The following is a 24,689-nucleotide window of genomic DNA, read 5'->3' on the forward strand; positions in this document are numbered from 1 at the left end:
ACTCCAGTTGCATGCACATGCTTTCCAGGTAGATTTGCTTCTACATTCCCCTGGACCTGGAGTGGAACATGGACAAAATAATCTAGTTCTAGTAGTCTACTGCAGCTTTAAAATGACCACAGCATCACAATGTACACCTTCCGTCTGAACTGAGATCAAAGATGATGTTGGATAACTGCATTGTAAGCTTGTCTAAGATCTTTATTACCTCAAAGATGTTAACTTATTTTGAATCAGAAATCTCATGCAATTACAATGTACAGCCGCGACTATGTGGAGTTGTATGCATGTATTACTGTATTACCAAAATGGAGGCTATAATGCAACTGCTTAGCAGCAACACAAGCCATCCGGATCTTACATTATGGAACTTTTCAAAGTTATAGAATCTACAAATTTTGAACATGACACCTATAGACAACCTAGCAATAGCTAAACAAGCGAAAACAAAACTGAGAAATATAACAGCAAAACTCCTGTTCTCCATATCAGTCTGTTTTTGCCAAAATATTTCAAATTCCGATCTGCAGAGACATAACAGCATCATTAGCAAAGTTAAAAACGTATCAAACATTATTTGATAAACATGGCTACAGAGGAACTCAAGTTGCGTATATCATGAATGCAAATATGACTACAGAGGAAAAGCAAAATAAAGACGATAGCTATATGAACCTGAGTAAAACATTATCGAGGAGCAGTTGGTTTAATTGCGAGGAAGCAACTAGCTTCCATGAGAGGATCCCTTCAATTTCCTTCGCCTGAAACGAAGGAATATGATTAGATAGAGTTTTAAGGTAGCAATAGCTGAAGGAAAAGATAAGAAAATTGCATACAAGGCTATCTTTGCTGCTCTCAAGATGCTTCAACTCCAATTTGATCTTCTCTAACAGTACATCTTTGCTATCAATATCAGCATCAAAATCCTTAAAGATTTGCCCGTATCTGCTGTTCAACTCCTCTAGGTACCTCTCCAAGACAGAGAAGCTCACATCAAGAGATTGAACTTTCTGCATTAGCACCTTAAGAACTGTGTCTCCAGGAATCCTGCCAGCCTGAAGTGTCCTTGTCTCTGAAATTTCATCATGAGCACCATTCTTTGATGAATCACCATTTATTTTATCATCTAGTTCAAATTCATCTTCATCAAGGGACTTCTGTGAGGATTCTTTTCCTCCAGTAGGCTCCTTCAAAGGCATTTGCTCAACTGGCTCATTCATTTTATCATCAGGTTTGGGTTTTTTATTCTCAACTGGGATCAAGTTCTCCAACATCTTTTCAACAGCATCCATTCCGTATACTTCAAGCATACTGAGAGTACAGTAGAACTCAGAACCATAATGGCTTAGAAAATTCAGCTTCAGATATCTAGCCCACTTTGGCTCAGGAAAAGTCAAATTCTGAGCAAGTTTCACATTCGCGACAGTGAATCTCCCAAGTGTTTCCCAGTTTTCTGTGGGATATGTCAGACTGCTCAGCATTTCAAATTCTTTCAGATTAGAAGAATAGTGCTCAAAATTTGCAATTGCGATGGTATCCACTAAGGTTTCTTCAGAAAGCTCTATGATGACAAATTTCTCCTCTGCTGAGCAAGGATTGCGGAGATACTTGTCTTTGTCTTTGTCTAAGATGTTGGAAGCACCCTTAGCCTCCTTATTGAAGTCCAGGACCTTAGCTCCTTTTGATGCTGAGGCGTAGTTATACAACTTCCCACTGGGCTCCCTTCGGTGGATCACATTTCCAGTTTGACTAGAAACACCAGTTCCCCTTTCGGCAATTGCTCTCGTCTTGAATTCATCGAGGCCAGGAGGGACAACCCACGATGATCTTGCTGGTCTTGGGACATCTTCACTCTCCACCTTCTCCCCTGGATGAACTCCAGAATCAACATCTGTCTGAGGAAGACTCACACCCTGGCCTCCTGAAAGCTCAACCTGATTATCCTTGGTTGGAACTTCCGTGTCCTCACTCCGTGCCTCATCCTTGGAGCACAACTGATCTTCCTGCATCACCATCTCCTCTGAAAGCACGACGTTTTCATCAGATTTAACACAAGTGTCACCTGACACTACCAAATTCTCCCCATGCCCAGCGGGGATAACAGAACCTTCACTCAAGGCAGGCTCGACAACAGCAAGAGTAATAGCAGAAGCTCCTCCATCTGCAGAAATCAGACAACAGAGATGTAATCCCATTCTTTTAAAATATAAGAGAAATTAGCAGGACACAAGGACATGCAGATTTCAACAACTCGTCTAACAACCATCGGCTTGTATTCAGAACGAGCATAACAACGCGCATGGATCTACCAAGTTCTGACGGAATTCGACTGCGCCGCGCAGTTCGATCAACTCCACCAAACAACCGGGGCCATGGCTTGCGTCAACCGATCACCAATACGCAACCAGCCACATGCCTCATCGAGATGGATTAAAAAACGGTAGAGAGAGAAAGAGCGCGCGCAAGAGAGAGAAGAGGGCAGTTGGCTATACCGCGTTGACCATCGCCGTGTCCGACGAGCGAGTGGAGGAGGAGCACCGCGACCCACGACGAGACAACGAGCGAGGCGGAGAAGCCGTAGAGCCGCCTCTTCATCCCGTTAGCGGCGGCCTCCACTTCCGCGCTCTGCTCCTGCGCCGCTGCTTCCGCCCTCCTCCGCAGAAGGGCTCTCCGCGACCTCTGCATTCCTTCCCCTCACATCCGCGCCAAGGAACCGCACCCGCCCGCGTCAGGGACCAAAGGAATCCGACCGGGCCAAGCCCGAGTAGGAAGGAACACTCAGAACCGCGGGGTCCGACGCGAGGCGGCGCGGGGTGGGGATCGGGGCTGCGGGGAGGGGGGGCGCCGGGTGCGTGGGGGGTTTTGAAACGGCCGGAGCTCCATCGGGGGAAGGTATAGGAAGAGGAAGAGGGAGAGGGAGTCGTTTAGAGCATCGAAGGGGCAGCGTTCGGTTCGCTAAAATATTTTCTTCTCTCTCCCTTCCTCCTTCACGCGTGCAAAAATAAAAAATAGGCGACAGACTGGTCAAAAATATATCGATGTATTTGTAAATATAGTATAGGTATTCGGTACCTTAAATTCTGAAAAATCGATTTCGATATTTAAGACATCAAAAACTTCTATATTTGATACCTGATGTACCAAATACGGTATTATCAGGTGCCGAATATAAGCTGGTTGCTCACGTTGTGTTGGCTCGGTGCTCTCGGTGCGACGGTTGTGTCGTGACGTGTCGTTTCTTTTTTTTAACTCATTCGCTGTCGTGTTTCGTTATAAAATGAGAGCAAACTAGTTTTGTAGCACAATTTAATTTTATCAGGATACGAGCGAATAAATAAAGAAATGAACTAGATGAGTGAGTGTGTATAAATTTGTTTCAATGTAATTTTATCAATATTTTATTATTCATTTAATGTATTTATGTAGGCAGCTTTTTAGAGAAGTAACGTTGAGAAGATACAAAATCTAATTTGTTAAACAATAATAGTTATAAAGTATGATTATCATAGAACTCGGTATAGACGTTATATACGTTGATAAACATTACATGTGATATGGGTTTTTTATCGCTCCACGAATTAATCCTTAATGAGGAGCCTAGGCCGCACTGTCTTCATAGGTGCAAGCTCTCTTCGCACCCACGATCCCCTGCCCTCGAGGTACTGGTCAGTTGGTAGGACCTGAATTCTTAGGATTCTTTTAGATGGAGCTAGCTGTATGGCTAAATCGAGGGGTTCTTCCTCTCGATCAGCAATTGAGTTATTGCGGTGGGTTAGATTGTACGAGCTATTCTGCGTTTCACTTGTTTTACGCTTAACCAGATAGAGCAGTAGCGGTGGCTGGTTTCCTATGGTTGATGGGCTTGGTTAGGACTGGGAAGGCATGGGGTTATTATTGCGGATGAAAACAGATGGGAACGCTCGAGAAAACCCTCTCTAAGTATTTTCACTTTCAGATTTTCTTAGCCGAACGGAAACGAAAATAGGATAGGCAGGAACGGGAAAGGTCAAAACATAATCGAAGGGTTGAAAATGAACCAATCCGATCGAGAAAATACCGGTATCGATAGGGATTCAAAAATACAAAACGAAAACATCGACTTACAGAACCATTAAGACATACCAATATGTATAAGTTTAACATGATCTTCAGACAACACCGAACTAATAAGTTTAACAAACCAATCCAATCAACAAGTCGCATGAAAGTAAAAAATATATCATATAATTTTTTGATTCACATGATATATTATTTTTTTATCAATACTTGACTTAAACAATACAAGATACAAAGATACAACCACATCAATTTTGATGTCCGAGCAGTAGCTCGCTTGGTTCACTCCCAGTGGCAGGGATGGCCCGTCATGCGTTCGATCCCTGGGATCGACCCACGAGCCTCACCGAGGGGTTTCTATGCATTTAGCAAGAATATGCTTGTAGTGTGTGTGCTTAGGACACGCACGTGTGTTCGTGCGTTAGATATGAGTATAGTGTGAGTGAGTTATATGCGTCCTGTTTTGTACCTCTCTAAAAAACCACATATGTCTGAACTCGAGACTCGAGCATACAATAAACATAAGTGATAAATCTTAACCAAAAATATAAGTGAATGATAGGGACGAAAATAGACTGAAACGGTCGAAAAATCCCTAACCGTTTTCACTTTCACATTTTTTTCAGCCGAACGAAAATTGAAACGTGATAGGGGAACGGAAAAAAACGAAAACGAACTGAAAAAACGGGATACGGCACCGGGACGGACAGGATTTTCCCGTTCCGTTTTTATCCCTAGTTATTATATAGATGTTGTGGAATTCCAATGCTTAGTGCTTCTATCCTTTTGGGTCTGTAGGTGGTTTGTGATTTAATCTCGTTTGGTGCACTGCTGATTATGTATGTCTTATGCTAGTGTCACTGACTTGAGGCATCAAGCTTGTATGCTTGTAATTTGTCTGCAGAAGGATTCCCTATTTTTCAATATCACTATTTATTATAGATTACTGTTATGTTCGATCACTCTATTTTGTCTGATCCGTTGTTGAACTGCCCTCTTAGTTACTAGTAAGTAAATCTCCGTTTCACTGCAGTGTCATACCAGCCAACCTTGTTTACCACCGAGATCCCTTAGTAAAAACTTCTCTCTCCTAGTAATGAAATGTCCCAGCTGCTGCTCATGTTACAGAAAAGAGTTGCGCTATCCTGTTGGGTTGTTTGCCCTTTTGATTGAGCACCGACGACAAATGTATATGTGATCAAACTGTCAGCAACTGCAGAGCTAATGAGCTTTACTCACTAACTAGTAGCGTGGTATGACCATCATATATGGATTTATTTGGACAAATGACATTTCAAATTATAGATGTTACTGAAACTTGCCTGGTATGGACATATGAGACTCTTCTATTGCGCTGTTGAGTTTAGAACTGGCTTCATTGTCTTTTTTTGGTGTCATCTCTACGTATGAGAATATTGTAGCTAGGTTGTGTTGCTGTTTGCCTGTTTCCAAGACCTTATCAAATTCATGAACATGATATCTCTTATGTTCTCTGGACCATCCAGGCAGCTGCATTCTGTTGCATTGATTCAGTCATTATCTATGTTTTATTAATTTTGCAACTGTTTTTCTCTCAATAGGTAACTTGGATGAAAAGAGATTCTTATTCAGGCAGGTCATGTAGTAGACCTATCTATACCCCGTGACAAGGAGAGTAATCGTCCCATAGGTTGTGCTTTTGCTGAGTATGAAACTGAGGAAATTGCCCAGTATGCTGTTAGACCTTCTTCGTACTTGTTCGGATCAATGATAAAACACTTAAATTCATGGTAGGTTTCCATCTTATAATCTTCTATCTAGATACATAACTTATGTATATTCATTAATTCTAGATAAAGTGTACTCACATGATTACTACTTTTACCTAGCCGAAGCTCAATAGTAGCTGTTATGTTATCTGACATACTATTTGCAGAAAGATTATAATTTGCTCCGAGTTCCTAGCTTCTTCCATTTCCTTCAAATCATGCGCTAGTCGTTTGATTATATCTTTATTTGTTCAGATATAAGCAAGATCAAATGCTTTTTTTTCTTATTATCGTTCACAGATTGCCTAAGTTCAACCCTACACTGTTACCAAATCAGACTCAATTCGTGAATTGTAGTATTATGACTGTGTCTCATACCCCAGTATATCCAGTGGTAAACGGCAGGATTACAGGTTATGGTTTTTCTCCCAATCCTTATTCATATGGTGTTCCCCCTCAAGGTGAGATTTCTTACCTGGCCCTGTTAATACATGTGCCAGACATATATGCTCCTCTTAATCTAAATTTGATCATCGTTTGTTTCCTCTTACGACCAGCTTTATCAGGTGGACCGGTGCGGAGCCATGGTGAGTTAAGCAACGGTACGTATGATTACAGTAGACAGGCATTTGGTTCTGTTCTGAATGTTGCCTATAGATGTCTTGTTCTGAATGTCTTTGCCCATAAAGCTGCGAAGCAGCCAATGATGTACCCATCCTGCTAGAGGATTGTATGCTCCGAAGAATGGAACATGGTATGTTGACAGAGTAGTCAGGTTCCACATAATGCCGGTTGTGCATATTGTTACAAACCAAAAGTGATCAATAACCGCTAATGCCGGTTGTGCTTGTCCGTTGGGACACACACCCGTTCATCTTGTATATATTCTCGAGTTCTCCCTACTGTCCAATCTCTTTTCTACTTACAATACACATCATACCATTACTCTGTTGCGAAACTACTACGTAGATAAAACTTACTCACAAAAAAGAAAAAGAAAAGGAAAAACGTGGAAAAATTGGAAGTTGGCAATTGATAGCATAGCACCGAAGCACTAAGTTTCACTCACTGAACTCCCTAAACGAGAATTCTTCAAGGTCAGAACCACACTTCAAGCCATGCATCAGAATGGTATTCCTTTCCTCAAGTAAGTTTACTTCTGATGCACCCCAGCACCTCTACTTACCTAGCGCCTATGGCTTCCTTCTCTCCTACCTTTGCACCTACTGAAATCATTTTTGCATAAGTACAACTGCAGGCTGCAGCAGCTTTCTTCTGCACCATTTCTGCCTCCAAACTTTTGCATCTTGCAGCTGCAGCCTTTGCACCTCCGATTGTTTGAAGCTGTCCTTGAGCATTGCAACGATAACACACAGTGACACATGCACGCACATGAACACTTGTTGCTCAGCCTCAAGTAAGTGTGAATGATCTCGCAGCGACCAGAGCCTAGAACTCTCGCCAGTCGTGGGCCGATGAAGGTGGAGAGCGCCGGGATGCAGGAGGCCGCCGCCGGCGACGTCCCCGGCAGCGAAGACGGCGCTGACGATGTCTTCTTCTGCGTGGCCGCGACGTCCAGGGGCAAGAAGAACAAGATATCGTACTTCCACACCAACGCGGTCGGCGAGGACGCTGAGGCGGCCCGTGCGCTTGTGGCGCTCTGCCTCGACCACGCGCCGGAGCACCACCGGTGGCACCACCACACCATCGACGGGGCGAGGTCGTTCGCGTTCCTCTCCGCCGACGACGGCCGCACGTACTTCGCCGCCGCCGACCCGACGCCGGGCGGAGCCGAGATGGTCCGGTTCCTGGAGCGCGTCCGCGACGCGTGCAACTCCGAGCCCATGTTGCGCCTGCGCGACGAAGCGGTGGCCCCCGTCGCGCGGCAGTTCGCGCAGGCCCTGCGGGCCGTGGCGGGGGCGACGTCCAGCACGGCAGACACGGCGCTTCCCGGAGCCTCACCGCGAGCGCGAGAGCCGTCCACGCCGCTAGCGCCAGTGTGCGCGGTCGGCGCCGGTGGCGAGAAAGGCGAGGAGGCCCCGCGGATCGGAGCACGACATCGCGCCGTGCAACCGGAGGAAAGCGCGCAGCCAGGGCGACTCTCCTGGTGGCGCCACTCGGTGGTGGTGATCGGCGTGGACGTGGTGGTATGCCTGGTGCTGTTCGCCGTGTGGATGGGGGTGTGCAAAGGCTTCAGGTGCCTTACGCGATGAATTACATCCATGCATGGTTTTCTTCAGTGTAGTGTCCAGGGAAAAAATATACTATCTGTCATATCTTCTTTATCTTTTCTTATCACATCTACAATTCGTAAAAAATCGGTTTAGGCAAATAGATGTGTCATGCTTCAAGCCTTCAACACGGATTCTTAGCTTGAGCTGGAAATCGATCTTCCGCGTCTACAAAATGCAGAAAATCTACACTTTTATGCATGACGAGCATCGCATGGTCTTTGATCAAAACCCAATGCTTTCAAGCATGTGCTATACTCCAAAAACAGAGATGTGTAAACAGTACCTGGAGATAGCCTTGTCTGTTGTCTTTTCTTTTTCTCACTCTGGTAGTGCTAAATTAGTACTCTGCTTTTCCCCTTCCTATTTATAGTTGTTTAGGATATCAATACAGTACAACATACTTGTTTGACCATTGTACTACAGCAGTCTATATGTTTATGAAGTCATTCTTCCAAATTCGAAGAGTCCTTAAAAGGCTAGATCGGTTAAGATCAGATTTTTCTAGCAGAATGATGGTCATAAACGAAAATATAGGCTTCAAAGGTGGCAAATTATGTGCAACCTAAGGATCAAGTGGGCTTGGGTATAGTAGATCTTTAAATCCAAAATAAATATTTACTTAGTAAATGGCTATTTAAGATATTAAATGTGGACGTAGTTTGACAAAAATATGTTACAAAAGAAATACGTTGGAAATAAAACCCTCACTCAAGTGGAAGGTGATCCTAGGGAATCACAATTCTGGTTAGGATCAATGAAGATCAAAACAGAGTTCCTAAAATGCAGTACACACTTCAAATACTAGTACCCAAATCAGATTTGGATAGACAACTGGATAAATGATATTCCACTTTGCGAGCAATACCCTTCGTTGTTCCAAATTGTGAGGCACAAGAATGCCACGATGGTTGAAGTTATGAGCACCATACCGCTTCATGTATCTTTTCGCAGATCAATTATAGCGGATAAACTTCTAGCCTAGTAGAATCTAGTCTACAAGTTACTTAGGCCACATTTGGTAGGGTTCCGGATTCTACCAGAAACTTTTCGGTTCCAGTTTCTCCTTAGAAATATTTTTCTGGTCAATTAAAATCACTTTGTGCAATCTTTTGGCTAGTTAGATGGATTATGATCCTCGAGAGAGGATGACAGTTGTAAATAAGAAGGAAGTGATTCAGAAACGGGAGAAACCACGTTTTGCCAGTTTCTTTCTCGCAGTGTAAAAAAGAGAAATGTTTCTCCTATTTTGAATTCGGATCACTTACTAAAAGAATCATTTGGTAGGGATTCCACGGATTCTAGCCACAATCCGAAATGTTTATCCCATCGAAATGAGCCCTTAATACGCATTTATCTCAAGATAGAGACATTTTTAAATGGAATCTACATGTTGAAGGGCAATTTTTGTGCGATCCATGTAGCAGCATATGGCGATTAAAGCTTCCTCTGAAGATAAATATATTCCTTTAGTATGTAGAAAAATGGATTATCTTAATAAAAGATAATTTGGCAAAAGTGTAAGTGGAAGGGAATACCAATTCTTGCTTCTGTAATCATATTGAAAGTATTAAACACATATTCTTTGATTGTCATCTCTCTAAATCAGTTTGGTGAATTGTCAAAATAGATCTGGATATAAACATACCTAAAATTGTTACCTACATGATGGGTAATTGGTTAAGGAGTATTGGGCAACAACATAAGAAACTAGTCTTTGTTGGTGTAGAAGCTGTATGTTGGGCTATTTGGCCATGCTACAATGATGTTGCTTTTGATAAAAAAAATTAACAATCATTATTTTCTTGTAAGTGCTTTTCAGAGAAATCTATTGGTTACGCTATTGGAGTTTGCTACAGAAAGAAAAGGAAAGAGCATGTGCGCAAGGCATATCAAATATTGGAGATAGTAGAATTGGAGGTGTTAGCCAAGAATAGGTGGTGATTTAATTCTAGAATTTGTGTTAGATGATGACTCCATCCGTCTCTATATAGTTTGAGCTCTTAGTTGCTTATTCGATATTGCATGTATTATGTAACTCAATTGTAATAATGAACCAGCTTATGTTCATTATGCATTATACGATGCATACATATTTTTTACTAAATCTATTTTGGACCGGGGCAACAGTATTAGGACTACATTAGAATAGTGTTGTGCATGGAACTGGTCACGGTCAGCATGTCTTATGGTACATTTGCTATGCTCTCCAGAAACAGAGATACACAGGAGTACGAAACAGTAACCGAAGATCACCTTGTCCATCGATCTTCAATCCGACAGCGGTATCAGAAACACACTGAAACATCGACACAGATGGAACCCGTTCATGGTCGGCACCGCCAGAAGCTAGGTCAGGGAGTGTGTCCTCGTGTAAGTGCTTTGCAGTCTTGCAGACTTGCAGTTGCAGCATCGGCGGTTAGCACAGCCATCTTGCTCGGTACTACAAGAGAAACAGTTCATAGTGTACTAGCACTGATGATGGCCCAGTTTAATGACGTATGTTTAGGAACAGAGCATCTCTGAAATATCTCGTTCGCTAACACGATTGCTTGTGATAACGTTGTACTACGATAATTAATAATAACTAGGGACATATATCATCTTTTGAGAAATACATAGAGACTTAGAGAGTGGTGCATAATTGCGAAGTGAAAAGAGAAACATCACTATAGCAGTGTAGACTCAGAAATACATAGAGAACGCTGGATAGTTTGTATTGGGCCATCTTCTTCGGCCCATTAGGCCGAGAAGCAGATTATCAAGGCTGTGGTTGGAGCTGGGCAGCGGTGGTTGACGAATGGCGATCAATCTAGTTCCAACACTCCAGACCAAACTCAAAAGGGTAGCAAAAAAACATCTACCTCTTTACATTAGCCCTACGAGTCTATGACCCCGACAGGAGATCGGAATCAACTTTGTTGCACTAGTACCAGCTCTTCTTTCCTCGAAAAAGACGCAGAAAAGAAAAGGACACACCATCTTTTGCTGCTCCTTCTTGTTCATGTTGAACTAAGATTAGTTGTTGTTGTTTTCTACCTTTTGTGCATCAAAAATCAAATTACTTGTCTCTGTATGATGATATATAGATATAATAATATTGCATTGCTTTGCTAGTTGCTAAGCATGCATGGCAGAGAGCAAGGCGCGTGCGTGCTCTCACTTCCTCGGCGCAACGCAAGCAAGCAAGCAACGTCGCTGCAAAGCAAAGCAGGGGGGGGGGGGGGACGTTTCAGTCCCCTGCTAGTAATAGTATTTCAGAACGGGCACCGCCTTTACCCGGCCGGGCGTCCGTCACGTGCACTCATGACTCATGAGCACCTTCGTTTTCGTTGCCAACAGCTGCAGCAGCGCGTCATGGTGCTTCGCCACGTACATGTCATCCTGATCTCGCTGAAAGTCCTTGGTGGTGTGGTGTAACTGAAGGGAGCAGAGCACGGGCTGCAGTGACAGTGTTGTACATGGCAAGTGTAGTCAAGTGTAGCATGGATTAATCTATGCTGTGCTGCCGACGCTTTCAACCGCCTGTTCTCCTGCTGCTACCCCGACCACCGGTGGAGCTGAGTGCTGCTGGGCTGTCATCTTCCAACCCTGCGGGTCAAATAAGCCTCTCTTTCCTCACGGTTAGAGCCAGCTGCCACCGGCTATTTTATGCACTCCTGCTCCCTTCCCGCAGTACTCGGGACTTGTGCTCATGGTTCCATGTCCCTCTTGTTCAAGCATTTTAACATTTCTCACCATGCACAAGGCAAACACCCTTTAATCTTGTCTAAGCAATCTTCAACAATCATGGTGGTTCGTAATTACGGTGGCTGGCCAGGGTACATAACTCATGGCCAATGACCACGGATATATGCACGGGGTGATGGCAATACAAGTGATAGTAAATGTGAAGCATCAAGCATGTATCAACTCACGGCACCAGAGATTGAACGAGTGCTTGAGAATACGTGACGTAGTCACTTGTTTGGTCTGGCCGGCCGGAAAGGTGGCTGTTTGTGATCTTTCACAGGTCCCCGTTGGGACGCAGCATGCTACCAGCCGGCGCACTGTTACCTGCCAATGCATGGCGTTCGTGCACTCGCGGGATGCCACGACGAAGATCTACCTCTGAGCTGTCGCGTCCGATTCTATATGCTGGCCCGTACCTGTAGTTCCAGACGATAGAGACTAGGGAATCATGCACCATGCATGCATGGATCCATGCGCTTGTCCCTGCAGGCGTGTAGTTTACCTGTCAGCCTGCAGCTCGCGTACGTAGCCAGCAAGCGAAGCGTTCTGCTGCTTTGACCGTTCTCCTCGTCGTCGGCCACCGTGGCCACGCGCCGCCGGCAAAGAGTGCAGACGACGGCCCTGCGTGACGGCACAACAGCGTCCAAGCTGGAGGATCGCGTTTGTCACTAACCAACCGCCGCCGGTGGCTTGGGTGTGGCGCCGTACGGGAAAGAGAGGGCGGAGAGAGACGGGTAGGCCTACAGCCCCGGGACGGGCGCGCGGCGGCCCCAGAATCTCGCGACGCTTTGCCCCCACACCACATGCCTCGAGATCCGCACCCACAGTGATTTGACCGCCCGGGGGGACTCCGCACTGGCACCGTATCAGGAATTGCTTCGCGGCACCCGCCACCGCGTTGATCACTGCACTGCGACAAAACCTTGCGCTGCTCCAGCCTACGGGATGCCGTTTCTGCGTTTCGGTCTTTGCCATTAGGCATCAGCGATACAGCTTTCATACTCCGGTGATATATTATCAAGCATAAATGACGGTGGGTAATGGGGAAGTATTATTTTTATATCCATGTATCGTCCTCTTATCAATTTTGCTACCTACTAGTTTGTACAATTTTGTAGTATAGCTCAAGGTCGATTTGCTTTAGTTTTAGATGGTAAGAATCTAATCCAATATGTAAAATTTGTGAAAATTTCTTTCCACTATACTATGAATTGTAAGATTTTATAGTATAAATTGGCTTATAGATTAAGGATCAGTTTTTATATTGTGACGGTTTGCTTTTGTTTTTCTTTTAAAACTAGAATTTATAATCAAAATAAAAAACAAACAGATCATTATCTTATAGATTATGAGAATCAGCTTCTAAATTGAGATTTTTTTTTTTTTACTTTTAGAGCTAAAATCTATATTCAAAATAAAAAAAATAAGCAGGGCCAAAGTTAAATTGAAATACATGAAGCATATATTCAGTGCAATAATACTTGCAAATAGAGAAGCTGCTCTCATCCGATTTCTCAAAAACATGCTGCAAATCAAACAGGGATAAATTTGCCAATATGCCAATCAAAGTTGGAATGCATAAACATGTGAACGCTGTAATAAATTTGCTGCACTTCCTATATTTTCCTATTCCTTGCAAGGATCAAAGAACGTTTTCTCTTTACCACAGCGGTCGTTTCTTTTCTGGAGAGCAATTACCAGAGCAGTCCAAGACCGCAAGCAGGGTGTGCACTGTGTGGGCAGCTTTCCTCTCGCGCCGGTACAGGGAGGAGGATCCACTCGGCTCAGCAGCAGTCAGCACGCGGGCCGTACCTGGACCGCACGTGCCGCCAAGCCCGGGCAGGGAGCCAGTGGACGGTGGCTTTTTGGGCACAAGTGGGGGGACCTCGATGGCCGCGCAGACGGGCGGGCCCGCTTTACAGCTGGCTTCGTTCCTCGCAGGGGGACACTCTGTCCAGTCACGTGGGACAGCCTACTGACAGTGGGTGTGCGTCGCGCCAATTATTTCAAGAATTATTGCGCCCGGACGGCGGCTGGCCCACAGGCAGACGATGAGACTGCATACAGCCTCTTAGAAATGTTTTATAAAGAAAGCTGTCACATCAAGCTGAAACAACCTTTTACCTTCGACTCCTGCGTATAATGCAAGCAGGCAAACAAAAGTACTTTTTTTTACTTGTCACAGTATTTTATTATAGTAATTTTAATCTTATATTTTTTTATAAAAATATATAGATATCTAAAACTTTTGCATCATTAGATTCGTTGTGAAATATACTTCATTAATATTATATACTTTTAAGTATTATAAATTTTTTATAAAAAACCAAAATTAAAATTGTTAAAATAAAAAGTTAATGATAAGTAAACGAAGACGGAAGTAGTATCAAATTAAAAACAGACATTACTATAAAAAAGAGAGCATGTCTACAATAAATCGATTCTAGTGGAAGAGTTTTAAAGCAAAGATTAGACTGCCAGTCAAATCAGGTATAGAGTTCCATGTTCACTTATTCCAAGTATGCACATCCAAATATAATCAACAGCCTCTTAGAAACGCATGGATGAACAGAAAGATGTGCATGTGTGCTGTTTTTTATTCGGAATACATGCCTGTGTTTTTAAGAGAACGGTAGTGCAACAAAAGTACATGAATGTGTGCCAAACAAACCGAACGAGTTTGCAGTTCTTCATTTTGACGTGTAGCGACTTATTCCATTGTACACTCGATTCCATCATCATCTACCTAAACCACTCAACTACCACTCAAAACCAAACTTGCTCACGTAGATCAAACGGGCCAACGCCGCAGAACAACACACGTCTGAGAGTTGCGTGGACCAGAGTACCAGACGTTGATGGATTCTAGGCCGGATGTCTATCCACTGAATCGTGCATTTATGTACTATTGGAGTGGTCGCTATTTGGATAAGTGGACACAGAAGCCGGTTTAGGCAATCAATAAACAAATATGAGAGTACTCAGAGTACCGAACTCATATAAATGATGCACGATTTTCTGACGTCGGGAACAATGGGCTATCCAGAGTGCTGAACCCGTGTAAATGAAGCACGATTTGGCGTCATAACCGTGCCAGGTAAAAAAAATAGCTAAGACTTTTACCTTCATTATCTTGTCCTTAATGGCTGTAAATCTGCTGAGCGTGGCTTAAGTGGAATTTGTTCCGAAGATGCTCCCTATGCTTCACCATGTTTGCGCAAGCCCACTGCACAGACAGATCAGACAACAAATGTGCAGTCACTACCACTGAATCGTGCATTTATGTACTATTGGAGCGAAGATATTGCAATAACTATGCTATTCATTTTCTCGATGAACAAAAGTTGTGAAAGTAACACATGTTATAACATATTACAAAAGTACAAAACAGATGAATATCTGATAGTAGAATTCAACGCTCTACCAATAGAAGATTGCGATGATTCCTAAGGCAACATTTTCTTCCAATGGAAAGAAAATCAAGCTTTTTCCTACATCACTGCCACCGCCCAATATCGCCTACCGGAAAAGGTTGAAACTTCGGAGAGTGGGATCCAAAATGCTGCACAGTATGGCACGAGTTGACAACCTTTTTCAAACTAGTAGGCTTCATTGCCGCCATTCTTTTCCCTATTCACCGGGTGAAAAGTGGCATGGCACGGGAGAGTTGGGAATGGAATGGTGGCCAACTCAAGCCACGTTCCAAGAAAAATAGCCAACACTTGAACCACGTTTCAAAGCAGGAAGATGGTGCAAAAAATACTAGCTGAATCACGCAAAGATTGTGCGAGTGAAATACCAATTGAATCTCGCGCAACATGCGAGTATAGAAGTAGATTAGACAAACCAAGATTTAATTTATTACTTGGATGCCGCATAACCAAATCAAAAAAAAAAAAACACCAAGATGGGGAACTATCAAGTTTTCAGAATCATGGCTCAGACTTCTGAGGACCAACATGCAAAATTACTTGGGTACTCTCGTCCCAGGTCAGTCAACCAGTCAACAAACACAGCCAGCCTGAGGAAGCTAATCTAGGATACTGATACATACGTCATACTATACTGGACCAGACTTGATTCCTCCCTTGTTCAGAGAGGAAATGCTCCTGCAGATTGTAAAAAGAAAAAAGAAAGATTCCCTTTGCGATGAGCCAAATGACTAGATAAAGAACCAAATAGGGGGAGAGAAACAGCAGAAGAAAGAAAACTGTACTCAGAATTTTCTTCTTTGTGTGAAATACTCCACTTTTATGTTAACACCAATTACCGCGGTTCAGGGGAGCATAGGATTAATAACATCGGAGAGAGGATCACCTCCTCTACAAAAAGGATTAGGGGCACATTTCCGGAGAAAATCGCAAAACTGCCAGAATGCATGTTTGGTGAAATGAAGCATTCACGGAAATTCCGGATGAATTCTGGGCACAAATAGTAACATATTGTACCTTGTCCAAATATAGAAGCTAATGGCCTTAAATCACACGTTCACACTTCCGTCTGCTAAAAGCCAAACCATAGTCCCCCATACTGATACTATGGTCCGATAACTTTCTCCAGATTGGACAAGGACATTCCATCCTTCTTGATTGAGGATTTCTCTAATCTCTCCAACGAAACACTGATTCTAACATTACCTTTTCCCCGCAATTAAGATGAGAATCCATTGAAGTCCACTCATCATGTTATATTTGATATACACCTTGGAAAATAATTTTATGCATAATAGCCTGTAGATATATACTTCCTGTGTTAGTAAATCAATTAATATTCTTGTGCCATATATCTTTTCATAAGTTCCTTTTTATATATTCCCCTATATTTGTCTGGGACAGAAAGGGATGACTAGTATTCGGCAGCAAGATATTGCATGGATAGGTACATACACACGGCCACACGGGCGTCAAAGATTGTATTAATTGTTGCTGTCTGAGAGATGACCGAGTGATGGACGAGGCTGTTGTTATCATAGGTGGCTTAAAGGGCACGAGAGATCTAGAATTGGGAGCTAGGAAGAGGCAAAAGCTTTGGCATATCGCGTCCTTGTTGCGCCACGGAACAGATGATTTCCACCCGATCACACCATCTGGGCTGGCATCTCCAGCCGTCCGTCTCCAGATCAAATGGCACATCATGCATTCCCTTCAGTTTGCCAGGTAATGCACATCATCAAATCTCTCACTATTGGACAATGCCTTGGTGCGTGTTTGATGTACTACGCTACGAAAAAGTCTCCGATCTCCAATACAATTTGTTGCTCTAACTCGAAGTGGCTAGGATCATGAGCGCTCACGTTAACATCAGTGTAGCCTCTACTATCTTTCAATTGCTAATATATATACAAATGGCATTAAAAAAATGGGCCATGGTCTGTGTGGGATAGCACAGGGGTAGGAAACATTGGATAAACAACCCAAATTTTGCAAAAAGGGATGGACTTCAGAAAAGCACCGGATATACGAGTAGAATAGAATCGACTACCGGTACGTACTTTTGTACCCATGCAGTTTATTATAGATAGCCTCTTAACCACCTAGAGACATGGCACAACATATAATCTACTAACAGTAATGGAGCGCCTTAAAATATTTATGTATATTTCCTCAGCCCAAGCTTCTCTACCACCTTCCAAGAAAATAATATCTACGCAGTTAACAAATTTTGCTTGATAACAAAGTATATACCAGATATGATGCTGCTATAGCCAACTTCATAAACCTCCAATTGCCAGAGAACGCAGACCATGGATCACCGGTGAAGTGTATGTGCTCGCCAACTATGTTCTGCCAGAATACATCAATAAAAATAAGAACTATGCTAATCACTCATTAATTGTTTTCCCTCGTATTAGTATACTAGCTAATCTAAAGAGGCATGATCAATTAGCAAAGATCCAATGACCAATCAAATCCGAATACCAAAAGAATAACGCATGTTAAGATTCAGATAAGTTCGCAATGCCAATCCTCCTAAGCCTCCCCTAATACCGTTGGAGTCATCCCCATCCTCCGTTCCGTTTCTGCCACCCTCCAGACAAGGACAGCCCAACGCCACCCTGTAACTACTGTTCACTCTAATAGGGGCAGTTCGGTCATTTTACTGACTATTGGAGGGGATGGGTGTGTCTCCCGGTGTGTGGTATTTTTATAGCAAACACCAGTATATATTGCTGTTCTGTACCCTCCCTCTCTCTCCCCACCCATTTTCCTCTAACCTTTAGCTTTCCTCCCTCTCCCCCTCCGACCTCGCTCCTTCCGTCTTCTCTCCTCTTTCCTTCCTCTAACAAGAACTAGTTCTAGCCATTCAGATCCTAAGTTACTGATTTTGCTGCTTCTTGTTGGAGTTAGATTTGTTGTTGCTGAGTTGAAGCTAGTATCATGAGTCCACCGAGTGTGATGGGGCAGTTTGGAGACACAACCTACACCAAGGTTTTTGTTGGGGGACTGGCATGGGAAACCCAGAAGGAGACCATGAGGAAGTACTTTGAGCAGTTTGGGGAGATCCTGGAGGCCGTTGTCATCACTGACAAGAACACTGGCAGATCCAAGGGCTACGGATTTGTATGATCCTACACAGTTCATCTCCTTTATATGCATTTAATTACAGTTCAATTTGTAAACATTTCAGTTCTCTGTCATGCGTTCTTTTCTTTCTTTCCTGATGCAATATGTAATGCTTGCTTACTTTCAATTAAATACGCACCGTAAATTCGCACTGTAGGTTACCTTCCGGGACCCGGATGCGGCGACGAGGGCTTGTGTTGATCCCGCGCCGGTGATCGATGGGAGGAGGGCAAACTGTAATCTGGCTTCCCTTGGGGTTCAAAGATCTAGGCCTCCGACCCCACAGCATGGTTAGATATTTACCATTATTTCACCAGCTATACAAAATAACATAGACGAAACAGTAAGGTACTTGCTTAATTGAAAGGCTTTGATAACACGTTCTCTTGAGTTGAATAGAGCCCATCGCTAAAAGTTCTTGAAAAAGAAAAGTCATAATAATTATAGATGCACTACCTCTTGTATGTTAATAGGATTTTAATATATAGTTTCATGATCACAAATTAGCTATCATGATTTTTTTAGGGGAATAGCTGTCATCATTTTATGCGCTGAAGGTTCCTTCATGCCATTAGGATAAACGAAGAGCTTAAAGAACAAGATAACAAGTTGCCTAACTTTGATAACTGGCCTAGCCTCAAGTGCTAAATGAGGATCTTGTGTTGGCACCAAGTAGAGAATAAAATGCTCAAATGTCTAACTTTATCTTAGTGCTACCTTATTTTCCTAAAAACAGTGATTTTGCCAAAATGGTTCATGTTTGTCGAATTGCTTTCAGTAAGAAAAATAAATATCTATAGCCTTAAAAGGATATGCTGCTGGGATTACTTGCTGGAAAAAGGTGCAGCGCAAGGAACATCAATGGTACAAAGATGTTAGTTATCCTCGAGCTAAGTGCCTTGTTTCAGATAATGTAGTATACTATTTGTAATTCCTAGGCGTGGATAATAATTCTAGCCGATGAAGCCATAATCATAAAGTAATAAGGACAGAAACAAGAATCTTTTACTTCTACTATGTCGTCTTGCAACTGATAGACTGGAGACTGTCAGAATAAATTCACCAGTGGTGCATCTGACATGTGAATGACTGATTTTAGTGCCTTTTCCTAATAAATATTAGCAAGCAATGTGGGTAAATTTGCTTCTGTTTTGCTGATTATGTTGCTACAGGAGGGGCTAGGAGCTTTAGGGTGATGAAATCCTTTAGCCAGCAGACAGGGATCCAAGGTGGACTGGGCGCAGCTTTTCCTTCTCATGCCACCTTCCCTCATTATGCCATCCCACAAGGCCTCCCTTACCATGTCTATGGGTAATCTCTCCCTCCCTCGGCCCCCCCTCCTCTCTCTCTCTCTCTCTCTCTCTCTCTCTCTCTCTCATGTGGTCAGAGTCAGGACCCTATGAAACTGGAAAGTACCCAAAGGACCAACCATGAACCGGAGGGGGGGGGGGGGGCCGTATCACATGCATGACATGCCACCTTGGTCAATGGTGAATGGGCATGTAAGCTTTTTATCTTGCATGCCTCTCACACACAAACATAAAGTGGCGGGGCACGTTCTAGTGCCATATGATAGCGGCCCAGACATAAGATCGCCCGTAGGCTGTGTTTGGTTCGGTTTATTCTGATTTTTGCTTCTCTGAAGCTAGATGTCGAACTAAACAGCTTAGTTATTAAGCTGTTTTTGGATAGCTGAAAAGTTAGTTTCTGATAAAATAAACAAAAAGCTGAGGAACTGGTTAAGATGACCTTTTCCGACTTTCGGTGTGTTGAGAAACTAAAAATTTATTAAAAAAACCAATAGAAAAAGCCTACAGCCAGAAACCAGAAAAGTAATTTTTCAACCAAAAAAGCCAAAAAGCCTCAGTCCAACCAAAAAGTCCCTTAGTCAGCATACATGCGAGCAACAATCTCTCTCTCTCTCTCTCTCTCAAAATCAAGTGGCTCGCTCTAGCACATTGCAACATAAGTACATGATTAACTTGTAACGAACAGAGCTAATCTATGCTCCTTTCCTTCACTCTGCAGGTACTCTCCCTATGCTCCAGACTACGGTTATCCCACAGTAAGTACCTAGTTAACATTGCTAATAAGCTCTATTTACAAAACCAAAAAATATAGTATGGTTATTTTTATTCATTTCACATTGGTCGGTTTGTGGAGATCAGAAACATAAATCACCGTACCTCGATGTTTGGCATGCACGCCATCAAAAGTGCATCAAAAGTATTTGTTGTGCTATGCATTTATCACAAGAATTATGATATGATAAACAATGCATGGAAAATTGCAGTGTATAAATTTTCTGGCTAAAAGAAACTATTATACAACACAAAATACTACACAAGGAACATTAAATGCATATAATATTTTTCCAGAAAAAATGCCTATATTATACAGTAAGCAAGAAATGTAAGAATTACTGACCATCTTAGCTTCTGCGACCTTTCAAACCAAAGGTTGAGGATTGGTACTCATGCTTTTTTGTGCTTAATGTAAACTTCATTTATGCTGGAAACAAGTCCTGCACTAGTTTTACAAAAGAACTGACAGTTAGCGTCTGCCTTTTCTTAAAAGCAGAACTGCAGTAGTATATACAGCCCATCAAAGTAAAACATACAAATGGTATAAATACTGGCTCAAGCGCCGTTATCCTTTCTGTTCATATTGTAAATCACAGAATTAATAGCCAATCCACCATTAATTTCTTGAACATGAATAAAAATAAGTTTTTAGTGCCTTTCTATCATCAAACAAATATAGCAAACATGGAGATGGAAAGAATACAACCATATCATCTGGAAGATCATCTTTCCTACTGGAAAATATAAAACACCAGTGGTCTCAATGTTACTGAAAATATAAAACACCAGTGGTCTCAATGTTACTGAATTATCTTAACTGCCACATAATTTCACATAAACGATGTGTGGTCTAATCATTTTTGTTTTTGCTGCTGACGGAAATTTTCTTCTCCCTTTTCTGCTGGAGTTATGTAAAATTAAAGGCATATATTCAAGTACTGCCAGAGAGCTACTGAATTAGTTTTTCTTCTTTTTTAGGGGTGACACATCTAGTTTTGGACAAGCATGAGCTAGCTGCCTAGCCGCTCCTATTATCATCTTCTGCCTAGCTATCCTGCGTATTGACAATAATATGCATTGACAACATCTAAACTATCCTTTCAAAATCATTCCCTTTCTTCAGATTTGGGAGGAAAGAGGTATTATCATGTCGACTCCAATATCTGCTCGTGGATAGACAGTTGCTTTCCAATCTTCCTCAAAACAATCATTCCGAATGATGAAGGGCCCAGTTTCTACTATGCCCTTGTCCACTGAAAAACATCAATTGATTATGCATCCTCTATATATGAAACAATGCAGTGCTCAAAATATAGTGGCTTTTGGTCCTACTGACTTCTATCTTACCCAGCGGCACATGATATGGGGCCCTAGTTTGTCCATCTCTCATCAGCAGGCCCACTGTTATTCTGTTAACCAAAGAAGCTATGACAGCACATGCTTGGGCCCCTCTAATTCTATCCAGAGACAAACCTCTGATTAGCTCTATAGATCAAAAATATCTGCCAGCAGGATATTTCCTGGAATAGTATAATAAAAGCATATCTTAAAGTAGGTATATGGAATTACACAGTGATTACTGGAACAAGAATTGGACTATATTAAGCTTTCTAAAACGTCATATACTTACGAATGGAGGTACTAGATAACAGAGTTTGATCATGAGCATAAAGACTTAAATATGTTTCTCCTGTCTGTTAAACAGAACTACTACAACATCTACGGAGGAGCCCAGTACCCATTTTATGGAGGAGCAGCAGCTGGCATGGTGACTGGAACAAGTCCCTTTTATCCATATTTCCTGTTTGGGCAGTCAGGAAACACTACAACCAACTACACAAGTGGACAAGGCTACAACTTGCAATACCCACAAATGTTTCGCTTCTCCACTGTGTCTTCTACAGCTGCTGCAGTGACGGGTTTTGCTCAGCAGTATGGAGGACCATTGTCACTTGCACTGAGCCCTCAAGCCCAAGCAGGTACTACTAGATTTATTGTATGTATCCACTTAAAAACATTATAAAAAACTCATTGTTCACTATTCAAAACCTGCTTGTGCATTTGTGATCCTAGCTTAATGTAGCATTCGTTACAACTTCTAGACTTCATGTCGCATATTGTTCTAATAATGGGGAAAATGCAACCCACAGTCTGCTCTAGTGCATTTCTAAGAACAAATCAACCACCAGCATTTTGTCAATCTGTCAGGTTACAATACAAGAATTTAAACAAGTGTGAGTGCATTGAATACAGAAGAAAGTATGATCATACATACATTTGCATTGGTTTGCTAAGAAGACTCAACCATGTTCTCAGAATTAGTTATCAGTTTCTTTCCTGCTCAGCTGTGGTACTAATATCTTGACAGTGTGTGTCCCCATTAAACAGGCATGACTACGGCTCTCACATCTCCGACCCTGCCAACTCCAACTCAGGCTGCTCATCCTTACCGGCTGATTCCCTCACACTTTGCAGTGTCTGCCGCTCCGGAGCAACCCTTGGCCTAACCATGGTCTCCCTTCCTATTGTTGCTGTCTTGTTCTTGTTTCCAACATATCGAGTCTATGCATCCATCTCTAACACCAAAAGGCACTATGTTGATCATGATCATCAGTCAAAGTGCTCACCTCCATATCCCACATGGTCATGTGGTGATTGGAAATTAGCTTTAGCTCCAGGATGGGCTCAAAGCTTCATGCCCCAAGGATGGGGTGTACTAACAGACATGCACAAACCCAAGCATTCTAACTATAGTCCAAGGAAGGACTTCATCCAGGAGAGTTAGTTTCAGCCTTAGCAAGAGAAGGCTGCAGCTAAAAGAAACTCTAACAATCAAGCATGAGCGGGTTCATGCTGATACTAGTCAAATTGGACAAAAGTGGCAGCTAAACAACTGATTGAACTAGCATGCCACTCCCAAATTTCATCAGTAGAATTCAAACTGTATTTAGCTTAGGACTGGTGCTTCTGGGTGAAGCATGAACCATTTAGCAAACTCTAATCTTCTAGTCTTGGTGTTACCTAGAGCAAATGAATTTGACATGTGACCAGCATCTATTATCTCTTTCCAATGCATATTCACCGCCCACCAACTTTACTGACACATCATGTTGTAACTTCTTGTGTAACCAACCGCTCACCTTTTCTTAGCAAATGATTAGATGCACCAACTAACATTTCGTTTGATCTTTCAGTTGATAGCTTGCATCTAGGTGGTTAAGGCTCTAAGGAGAGCCTGTGCCCCTAATCAGAGACAGGTTCAGAGGAGTGCTAATGTTTGTTTTTAGCACTTGGCACTACCTCCCGTCATTCCAAGCACAGTATTGACTATCAGGGACTCCAAAGAAGGCTTTGGAGTAGCCAAGCACTGCTGTTTAACTCGTTAACACAATGGACCCATAGATATATTTTTATCGTCTTGGGTCATCCACTCATGTAGATGTTATTACTTCCCCGGTGTCACTACCATGGTTAGGTGAGGTCCAGGTCTTCCCCTTCCCACCCCTTTCTTTCCCTCCCTCTCTGCACAGGGCAGAGACCTTAATGTTTTTTAATCTACTATTACCAGACATGGTGATTGTAATAATAAAGTAGTACTATATACTGCTTGTAGGTCAAGCAGAACTATTTGTTATTCCACCCTGCATAAGTACTTGATATTCTGTCCATTTCAATTCAGTAGTGGGTACCTTATTTCCCAACATTGTAGTTCACCATATACTGTTGTGTAAAATATGTCCACTGTGTTGTGCATTTTTTATTCATCGGTCTTTGAATTGCTTATGTTCCAGTTGAATGTGAAATTAGACCCGTGAAAGTATGCCTTGAAAGCACTCACTTCATATATCATGCATTGGATGGACATTGGAAAGGCTAAGAACCTTGAGATAAAACTCAACTCCATCCAGTAGTATGTTAGTTGAATAAATTCCAACAACTGGGTGAGCTAGCAATTTCGCAATGCATCAGTTTCTATTGAACAAAACACTTCTGTTGCGTTATAGTGTATAGAGATTCTAGTACTAGCAAGGTCCCTCGAGAGTTTTAATAATTTTACAAGAAGCCATGCCAAATGGTCATCATGCTCAGACTACTATGATCAAACTATGAATGTTTAACAATTGAAATATAAATAAACAGTTTACCTGGCCTCTGCAGTTCCATATGCAGATGAAAATGACGACCAGCTTATGATAACTATATTCCCAGCAAACCTAGACCATTCGATAGTTGGACATCATGGACAAATATGGAATAATCAGTATAACATCGTGA

The 24,689-nt window shown here is 42.5% G+C and overlaps 3 protein-coding genes and 1 long non-coding RNA gene across 5 annotated transcripts; 2 read left to right on the forward strand and 2 right to left on the reverse strand.

Moving 5' to 3' along the window:
• Window positions 1–279: 279 nt before the first annotated feature.
• LOC133925578 (SUN domain-containing protein 4-like) lies at window positions 280–2,922 on the reverse strand. The gene is made up of 4 exons (XM_062371458.1): window positions 2,493–2,922; window positions 837–2,161; window positions 676–761; window positions 280–524 (listed from the first exon to the last, which is right to left on the reverse strand). Exons 1-4 carry the CDS (start codon window positions 2,683–2,685, stop codon window positions 293–295), a joined length of 1,836 nt encoding a protein of 611 aa, XP_062227442.1. The 5' UTR covers window positions 2,686–2,922; the 3' UTR covers window positions 280–292.
• Window positions 2,923–7,279: 4,357 nt separating this feature from the next.
• LOC133885907 (phytolongin Phyl1.1-like) lies at window positions 7,280–8,017 on the forward strand. The gene has a single exon (XM_062325676.1). The coding sequence runs from the start codon at window positions 7,280–7,282 to the stop codon at window positions 8,015–8,017; it is 738 nt and encodes a 245-aa protein (XP_062181660.1).
• A 6,206-nt stretch (window positions 8,018–14,223) lies between these two features.
• LOC133925615 (uncharacterized) lies at window positions 14,224–20,894 on the reverse strand. The gene is made up of 4 exons (XR_009910937.1): window positions 20,758–20,894; window positions 18,493–18,647; window positions 17,452–17,550; window positions 14,224–14,993 (listed from the first exon to the last, which is right to left on the reverse strand). It is a non-coding gene; the product is annotated as an uncharacterized LOC133925615 (long non-coding RNA).
• On the forward strand, window positions 17,940–24,173 carry LOC133925588 (uncharacterized). Of its 2 annotated transcripts, none has more exons than XM_062371471.1 (6): window positions 17,940–18,327; window positions 18,488–18,620; window positions 19,503–19,641; window positions 20,359–20,395; window positions 22,120–22,393; window positions 22,783–24,173. In XM_062371471.1, the coding sequence occupies exons 1-6, from the start codon at window positions 18,145–18,147 to the stop codon at window positions 22,806–22,808; spliced, it is 792 nt and encodes a 263-aa protein (XP_062227455.1). In that variant the 5' UTR covers window positions 17,940–18,144; the 3' UTR covers window positions 22,809–24,173. The 2 variants fall into 2 exon arrangements, with proteins under 2 accessions (XP_062227455.1, XP_062227450.1); XM_062371466.1 differs by having other exon boundaries at window positions 22,803–24,173.
• Window positions 24,174–24,689: the final 516 nt, after the last annotated feature.

This window comes from Phragmites australis, chromosome 1 (genome assembly GCF_958298935.1).
Source record: "Phragmites australis chromosome 1, lpPhrAust1.1, whole genome shotgun sequence".
Lineage (NCBI taxonomy): Eukaryota > Viridiplantae > Streptophyta > Magnoliopsida > Poales > Poaceae > Phragmites > Phragmites australis.